Consider the following 8,537-nt stretch of genomic DNA (forward strand, 5'->3'; position numbering starts at 1 on the left):
CTCCCCACCGGGCGCCACACCGGGCTCCGCCGGAGCCTCCGCCTCCCCTCCGGCCTCCCGCGGCTGCACCTGCAGGAAGGCGCTCTTGCCCAGCCGCTGGCGGTGCTTGGCGAAGATGGCCTCGATCCGGCGCTTCTGGGCCTCGATGGCCCGCCGTTTCTCCTCCAGCCGGGCGCCAAGCTCACTCATTTCGGAGCTCAGGGCCTCGGGGGGTGCCGGGACGGCCTCCGGGCACACCACCCCGGCCTCGGCCTCAGCCTTCACCAGCTGCTTCTTGCGCTCGGCGAAGCTGGTCATCTTCACTTCAGAATTGTTGGCTGCTGGGGACGAAGCAACAGCCTTCGGGGACCCCTCGGACGGAGCCAGGGGCTTCGATACCTCCCCTGCTGGACAGGGAGGCACTTTCAAGGGGACTTCGGGGTGGGGCAAGTAGGTGGGTGCTTTGGTGGGCCCATCGGGCAGCGGTTTTGAGGCCCCCTCAGGCGGGTAGGGGGACGCCAGAGGCAGCTTGGAGGGCCCCTCAGGGGAGTGGAGGTAGAAGCTGCCGTCGGCAGCCCCGTCGGGCAGCAGCCGGGGCTCGGCACTGTGGATGATCTGCAGGGCCTCCTCAATGGTAGGCAGGTCGCCAGGCTCCGGGGCTGGCTGGGCGGGGGGCCGGGCCGGCGCGGGGCGAGGGGGGCCCAGGCTGTCGGAGCTGACTGAGCGGAGGAGGACGGGGTCTCCCATGACGACGTCCACGTCGCTGTCCAGGCCAAAGGGAGTGCTGAACGACACAGCCTGGGAGAGGGGGCGGCTGGGCGGCCGGAGGGAAGGGTCAGCCCCTGGGACACGCCTCAGTCCCTCCCTGGCCCAGCCGCTCCCTGGCCGGGCCCTTGAGATGCACTCACCTGAGCTGCCGGTTCCAGGCCTTGCCGAGGGCCTCCATGTGGGACATGGACGGGGAGGAGCGCAGGGAGCCTGTGGAGGGGCGCGAGTGGTCACTCAGGGCTCACTGGGGTCTCGGGTCCCCAGGGCGTGTCACTGATGGGTCATTATGTGGACAGACAGCTTGGGCCTCTCAGGGTCACCAAGGGCCTCCCAGTGGGAGGTCGCTGTGGGGGCCGGGGAGTGCCGCCACAGGTCACTGAGGGGCCAGAGGGACCCAGCTGGGGTCGTCGTTGGTGGGGGGCTCTAGCGACCGGCCATCACCCGCCTTCACCTGTAGATCCTCGGAGCGGGGACTGGGGGCCACCAGGCGACAGGAGTGGATGGCGAAAGTTGAAGACAGGGGAGCTGCCGAGAGATGCACAGCGCTGCAGGCCCTCCCCCACCTCTCCCAGGGTGGAACAGTGTCCCCCAGCCCCCCAGGTCCCCCCAGGAGCCGACGCCCACCCGGGTGGCGGACACTCAGCCAACAGGGGGCCGCACCTGCTGCCGCTGTTGCTCGGAGGCGTGGCGGTCTCTGCAGCCCGGGGGGAGGCAGCTGCGGCGCAGAGGAGAGAGTCAGGCAGGCCCGGCCTCCACCCCGCCCGCCCCGCCCCGGCCCGGCCGGGCCTCACCGTGTCCGTCGGGCAGGTCCTTGGCCTGCACAAAGTCAGGTTTCAGCACCTCGAAGCACATGAACATCTCTGCGAGCAGCACCACCAGGTTGATCTGCAAGCGGAAGGCAAGGTCAGCCACAGGCCCCACGCCGACACCGCCCAGGCCTCGGGCGGGGCCTTACCTTGAGGGGCGGTGGGACATAGAGCAGGTCCTCGAGGGACAGCGGGCAGCCCCGGGGAAGGCGGGAAGCACAGAAGTCCTGCACCAGCTGGAGGTTGTACAGGCTGTCCGCCACGGACATGGGGTCCTTGAGACATATCTCTGCAAGGACAAGACGCCTGGGCCCCGGCTCTCCAGGACGGGCCCAGGGGGCCAGACCGGCACCAACACCGGGCCGCCTGAGGGCCCGGGCTGCTCCCGGGTGCCCTTCGCGCGGCGGGGACTGCCGCCTGCCACCACAGCCCCGTGGCCTAGAGCACTGGGCCTCCCAGGACGGAACCTAAACGGACTCTACCCGGCCCTCGGGGCGTCTGACGCCCGGGGCCTCTCCGGCAGGTCCCAGGCGCCAGCGGCCGGCACAGTGCGTGCGGTCACCACCCTCCGAGAAGGGCTCCCGTGAAGCGCGGGAGGCCGGACACTGGAGCTTCCGCCCTCGGGAGAGGCTCAGCCAGCGAGCCGGCACCCGCAGCGCCCACACTCGGGCCTCGCCTGGCCTGGGCCCCACACTGGCTCCTGAGGGCGGCGCCTGGCCGCCTGCTCACTCACCCTCAAGGCGCAACAGCTGCGGACAGTAGCAGTGGATGGTGGTCGCCAGCGCGGCCCCGCTCGCCAGGTCCTGGAGGCCAGTCACCGCCGGGAAGCAGGGGGCACGTCGGGCGACCGCACGGTCCTTTCGGTACCGGATCTGTGGGCGGGAGCCGAGGCAGGTCAGCGGCCGGGCCGCCTCCAGACCAGTGGCCGTGCAGGCCCAGAGGGGGCCTGGGGGCTCCGTCATGAGGGGCGTGAAGCCGGGGCCCAGAGCCAGAGTAGGGGCCAGCCTGGAGCAGGGGAAGGGCAGCAGCGAGAGGCAGTGGCGGTGTCTGCGAGCAGCCAGGCCAGCAGCGGGCCGGGGCGGGGACGCCTGGGACCCCGGGGTGGGGGATACATTACCATGGGGGGTTTGCTCCCCGACTCCTTCAAACAGAAGGCAATTGCGTGCTGGGGGGAGAGGAGCAGCCGTCAGCAGGTGGGGGCGCTGACTTGCCGGGCCCCCAAGCACACCTCCACGGAGAGGGACGCCCTGGCCCCGTGTCCCGAGCCCTGGCTGTCCGGCACCCTGACTGTGCTCTGGCCGGCTTTGGGGGCCCCAGCTCCTCCCAGCCCAGAGGGACCCCACAGCTTCCCATGCAAGGAGTCCTCCCACACAAGACCCAGCCTGGGGAGGGGCGTGGAAGAAGCTGGCAGGCAGGACAGGAACCCCCAACCCAGGCCCCAGGGCGGAGAGGAGGCCCCAGAGTGAGCAAAGTTGGACCCATCTAGCGCAAGCCTCCCCAACCTGCAGAGGTCACTGTGCGCAAGGACGGGTGTCCTTCTGCCCAAAGCTGGGGTTTGCCCTGGGGAAGCTGGAGTCTCAGAAGAGCCCTCTGGCCCTCGGTTGGACCCGAGGGCCCCTCTCCCGGGGAGGGAGTGTTCTCCAGGCGGGCTGAGCGCTCCCACCTGAGCTAAGGGCTGAGGGGACCCCGCCCTCTTGATTAACAGGAGGGAGGTGCAGCACCCCGTCAGCTAACTGGGGCGGAGTCTCCCCTCTCTGGGCTCGCCCAGGGCCGGAGTGCACCCACTTTGCTCACAGCTGGGGAGAGGAGGAGAGCAGACAGGCAGGCAGCACAGACACAGGCAGGCAGAGCAACAGCGGGCAGGCAGACAGGCGGAGAGACAGCCCCACTTACAGGAACCAGCTTCCAGTACCAGCGCGTGGGGCACTGTCACCAGAGGGGCAGAGAGGAGAGCGGCGGAGTGGGCACGGGGAGAGGCGGCAGAGAGACAGCGTCACTGCGGCCCCACCACGGCGCGGCCCCCCGCCCCCGCCCCCGGCCCGCGCCCCGCGTCTCACCGAGGGCTGTGCCGGGGCCACCCCCTCCGGGGGAGCCGGAGGAGACGCTCTCTGGGCAGCTTCCTGCTCCGTCTTTTCCTGCAGCCGACGGACGGTCTGGGGGCAGGAAGAGCTCAGTTCCCTGGCGCTGGGCCACCCGGGCCCCCGGCCCCTTCCTGCCCAACCCAGCCTACCGTGTCCACCCAGAAAAGGAGCTTGTGCTCCAAGCTGGCCAGGGCCAAGGGACCGGGTAGCGTCTTTGTCCACTCAAAGGTGAAGGCAATCATGAGGGCATCAATGACCGCTAAGTGAGCTCCCTGTGGGAGCAAGGGCCGGAGGGTGAGGTCAGAGCTTGGGGGCGGCTCCCGAGGGACCGATGGGGGTGGAGGGGCAGCGGGTGGTCAGGGCCAGCGGGTGGGGCTTCAGGGAAGGAGAGGGAGAGGGGCTGGAAGAGCCACTTCTGGGGACAGGGGAAGACACCCCACGGTCGGGGGCCATGTCGGCATATCCTCATGGCCAGCGTGGCGCCTTTGGGGTGGGCCAGTCCCAGCGGGAGAACTTTGAGACCGAGAGTCAGAAGGCCTGGCCACAGATGAGGGGGCCAGGCCTGCGGGGGTGGGGCGGGGCCTGCGGGTTGGGGCGGGGCCTGCGGGCTGGGGCGGGGCCTGCGGGCTGGGGGCGGGGCCTACCATGAGGATGGGCTGGTGCCGCAGGTCGGCCTCCTGCACCGGGCGCTCGGGCAGCGCGGGCACCGTGCCCCTCCGGGCCAGCAGGGCCAGCAGCGCAGAGGGGCTGGGGGGTGTCTCGAGCTGCGGCAGAGTCTGGCGCCAGGCCCGGCAGTAGAGCTCGGCGGAGAGCAGCAGCCGCGTGACGGGGGGCTTCACATGCTCCTGCGCGTACTGGTCGGTGTAGAAGGGCTCCCACAGCTCGGAGGGCACGTGCTCTGCAAGGCAGGGCGGGCGCTCAGGCGCACAGACGGCGGCTGGCCCAGGACGGGGAGACAGGGCGACCGGGCAAGGGGTCGCACAGCAGGGAAGGCTGAGTGAGTCCCGGCATGTGGGTGCGCAGGTGGGGGGGGCGCTGGCAACCCCCAGGTGGCTGCCGGGGACCCGAACAGACAGCGCCACGGGGGCAGGTGCCAGGCCTGGGGCCTGCTGCTGCTCCTTTTGGGTGCTTGGGGGAGGCCGACCCCACCCCCAGGGATGGCCAGTGGCCGCGTCTATCATTTAAGGCATCTCTCCGGCCTGAGCCGTCCACCAACCCCAGAGCAGGGCCGGCTGGCAACCTCCCTGTGGAGACAGAAGCCGCCCAGAGGGAAGTAGCAGGCCCAGGCCACACAGCTCGGCCCTGGCATTGGCATTCGAGGCCGGCCCGAGGCAGACGCCACCCTCAGGCGGAGGCTCGGTGGAGCAGGGGCTGCGGGGGGCAGCAGATGCAGCCCCTCTAGGGGCAGGGAGTGCCAGTGCTGGGTGGGGTGCCTGGGGTGCAGGAGGGCAGTGGGAGCCTGTCGGGGTGGCAGCCAATAAAACCCAGGGTGAGGGACATGGGGAGGGGGCGGCAATGTCCCAGGTAGGCCCTGAGGGCAGGAAGGAGGAAGACCAGAAGAGGCCAGCAGAGGGCAAGGGGAGGTCGAGGAGGCCAACGTGGGGCCCAAGGAGCCCCCACTCTTACTCTAGTCAGAGCAATGGTTTTGCATATTGGGGCTCTGTGTACGGAAAGGCTGAGAGGGAGGCAGGAATTCTCTTACTCAGAAACGCTGTGCCAAGCCTTCCTCGGTGTGCTCCGGACAGGCGCACCCCCACAGCGCCCTGCCTACCCGCAGGGCAGCGCCTCCCCGCAGCCCCGCCCTGCCCAGCTCTCCCCTCACACCCGAAACCCCGGCCTCTCAGCTCAGCTCCTTCAGAGAAGGGCCCTCCGGGTCCCCCAGGCCCGCCCGCCTCCCCCGCCCTCCCAGGCCGCAGGGGTGGGCCCTTCTCGCCTGGGCCCAGCGCCCGCCCGGCACTGGCACCTCCTCCTCCCGGAAGCCTCCCCACGGGCCTCCCACTGCCATCACTGCCATCGCGCTCTCCCACCACTCAAGCCCGGCCTCCCCTGCTCATGCCCCCAGTCTGAGAGGCCCAGTAGACAGACACCCCCACGCCCCGGGCCCTGTGCGCCCCAGCACGGCCGCTCGCTGTGGCCCGGCCCGGCCCGCCGGCGGGCAGCTCGGCGCTCCAGCCTGTGCTCCCGGCTCTCCTTTGCTCCGTCCCCATCACAGGGAGAAGCCGCCCCTCCTCTCACTGTCCCCCACGTCCAGTCCGTCCTCTGGCGTCTCCCGGCAGTGCCCAGACGCGAGCCCTCCGCCCTGTCTCCCGGCCCCTGATTATTCCTGCTCCCATCAGCAAAATCAAGCCCCTTTCCTGCAGGAACCGTCAGGGCCCTCACGATGCATCGCAAAACAAAACCTCGCTGGGGCAAGAAGCGAGTGTTACCAGGCGCTTCCCCCTCCAGCGCCTCTGCCCTGGCTTGGGCGTCTGGGGCTGCATAATTCTTTGGGCCCAGCAGGGAGGGGGCGGGCCTGTCCCGGCCCTGGCCTCTCCTCTCCAGGCCAGCGGCGCCCGCTCTCCTCTCCAGGCCAGCGGCGCCCGCTCTCCTCTCCAGGGCAGCGGCGCCCGCTCCCTAAGCAGCGAAGCCGCAGTGTCTGCACTCTGCCCAAAGTCTGCGTCGGGGCGACCCCAGCAGTCCCGGGGAGCCCGCCACCCACGCTGAGTAGCCCCGGGAGCGCTGCGGCCGTGCGGGGCTCTTGGCTTTATATTTTCTCGTAGCCACGTAAAAAGGAAGAAACCAGGACGCGAATGGCGTCACTGGGCGGCCCGACGGGCGCCCGGGTGCTTCCATGACGGCCTCCAGCGACGGCTCTCCCCGGGCCGGGCCTTCGAAGCCGGGCGCTCCCGTTCCCGCTCCGGACCGCCCCGTGCCAGCGCCCATGCCGTGCCCACCCTCACACGCCCGCTCTCCCTTCTCTCTGGCGCACAGAATAGAAAACCAGCCCCGGGGACTGCGACAACTTGCTCAATTTCGGCTCCGGGTCCAGCCCGCCCGGGACCCCGTCTCCCTGTCTCCGGGGGGCGTCGGGGGCAGCCCGCCGTGCTCCCCAAACCTGCCAAAGGACAGCCTCCGTGAAGCCCTGCGCCCCAGCCCAGCCCAGCCCCCTCACACCTGTCCTGGGAGCACCTGAACCACCTCCTTCCCGCTGGCCACTTCCCTGGGCAAGGATCCATCTGACCTCACCTGCTCAGCCCCAGTCACCTTCCTGGCGCCCCCCACCCGAGGGACCCACCTAGGCCCGAGAGGCCCTCGGTTTTCCCGGCTTCCCTCATCTCCCACTTCTCCTGGCCACCACCTGGACCTCCCGTTCTCCGGACACCACGGTCCACGCCCCAGGCCGCTGTCCCCGGGGCGCCTCCCTGCACAAACTCCTACGCATCCTCAAGGCTCCAGCTGCCCTCCACCCCTCTGCCCCCCTCCCGGCCTCACAGACGGCTCACTCACTCAGACTTCACGGCCCGTCCCTTCCCTCATCCAACCCCGACCTCTCCTGTCCTCCTGAGCGCCCAGCCAGCCAGCGCTGGGAGAGCCAGAGCTCAGGAATGAAGCCGCGCTGCGCCCCACCTTCCTCGGCCCCCTCTGCTAAAGGAGGTGCGTGGGCAGGACAGCCTTGACCTCGGCGGCGGCGGCCGCGGCTGCGCGGGGTGGTGAGTCAGGGCCTCTCAGTGACCCTCACTTTCCTCTCTGTAAAATGGGCTGTAACTCCGGCCTGTCTCCCGGCCAGGGGAAGACGAATAGCATTAACATCTAACTCGCCACTGGTCACTGCACAGCGCGCGAAACTCAGCGTGTGCCAGGCAGCTCGAGCACTCGCGCAGCGGGTGCCCGCTCCCGCGCCCCAGACGCCCGTGAGGAGGGTGGGGGTCCCGACCACCCAGACGCCGTCCTCGCAAGCGATGCCGCCCCACTGTTTGCCAAACAGACAAACCAGCTGGTGAGTGAAAACCGTTTACAGAGGAGGAAACTCAAGCTTACAGGACTGGGGATCAGCCCAGACTCTGGTGGAACTGGGGGGTCGAACCAGTTCTGATTCCCAAAGTCAAGCCCCCTATGTCCTCACGGCCTCAAAACCTGGGGTGCAAGAGCCTGGGGCACACCTGGGTCCCAGCCCCCCTTGATCCTCAAGTAGGTGCACCGAGGTATCCCCAGAGTGGGCTCGGCATGGGTGGGTGAAGGGAGGAAGAGCCGGCTCAGGCGGGCGGCGGAGATGGGGGAGCTGTGTCACAGGGACCCACACCCAGAACTGGTTCATCTGGGAAGGGGGGGCATGGCTGTGCCCAACTGGTGCCAAGACCAGTGGGCTGGACCGAGGGAGACTCAGCCCTTAATTAACCAGCTCTTCCCACAGCCAGGGCCTGGCTCCCAGCTCTCCCTGGGGCCCCGCCTGGCCGTGCCCAGGGCCTCCAATCCCGGGAGCCGCCGGCATCCTCGCCCCGCGGGATGGCCCCGCTCGGCACAGGCGGCCAGGGGAGGAAGCGGGAGTGTGCCGCCCGGGGAAGCCTGCACCGGACCCCCGCCCGGCCACCCAAGCCATTTCCCTCCTCCTGGCTGGGATCGCCCGCCTCCTCGGCAAAATGGGGCGATAAGTCACAGCTGCCAGGCGCCGCTGGGGCCCTGGAAGCGAAAGCGGGGTTCCAGAGCCCCAGAGCTCCCTTCGCGGCCCGCAGCACAGGCAGAGCCGACACCGGGTGTGTGTCCCGGCGGGGGGAGGGGGTCCTCGCGGGCGCGTGATGTGAGTGTGCAAAGGGGGGGCGTGCGAGGAGGGGTCCCAGGGTGGGAGGCGGCAGGAGGCCGCACGGGGGACCCCGGCCCGTCCGCAGATCCGGCCCGCTCACCTGGGGGCGGGACGCCCGGTCCCCGC

General features: G+C 69.8%; 1 protein-coding gene across 1 annotated transcript in view; it reads right to left on the reverse strand.

Annotated features, from left to right (window-relative positions):
- CAMSAP3 (calmodulin regulated spectrin-associated protein family, member 3) overlaps nt 1-5,648 on the reverse strand; it is a 9,054-nt gene extending 3,406 nt beyond the window's left edge. Inside the window, exons 1-13 of the mRNA XM_012729453.1 lie at nt 5,627-5,648; nt 4,279-4,532; nt 3,784-3,906; nt 3,611-3,706; nt 3,447-3,479; nt 2,671-2,718; nt 2,287-2,425; nt 1,703-1,842; nt 1,539-1,632; nt 1,408-1,462; nt 1,199-1,272; nt 888-957; nt 7-793 (exon numbers count right to left, since the gene is read on the reverse strand). Coding sequence (XP_012584907.1) covers nt 7-793; nt 888-957; nt 1,199-1,272; nt 1,408-1,462; nt 1,539-1,632; nt 1,703-1,842; nt 2,287-2,425; nt 2,671-2,718; nt 3,447-3,479; nt 3,611-3,706; nt 3,784-3,906; nt 4,279-4,532; nt 5,627-5,648 — 1,935 coding nt within the window. The remainder of the gene's footprint in view (nt 1-6; nt 794-887; nt 958-1,198; nt 1,273-1,407; nt 1,463-1,538; nt 1,633-1,702; nt 1,843-2,286; nt 2,426-2,670; nt 2,719-3,446; nt 3,480-3,610; nt 3,707-3,783; nt 3,907-4,278; nt 4,533-5,626) is intronic.
- Between the last annotated feature and the right edge of the window lie 2,889 nt (nt 5,649-8,537).

This window comes from Condylura cristata, unplaced genomic scaffold (assembly GCF_000260355.1).
Source record: "Condylura cristata isolate star-nosed mole 26May11 unplaced genomic scaffold, ConCri1.0 scaffold00025, whole genome shotgun sequence".
NCBI lineage: Eukaryota > Metazoa > Chordata > Mammalia > Eulipotyphla > Talpidae > Condylura > Condylura cristata.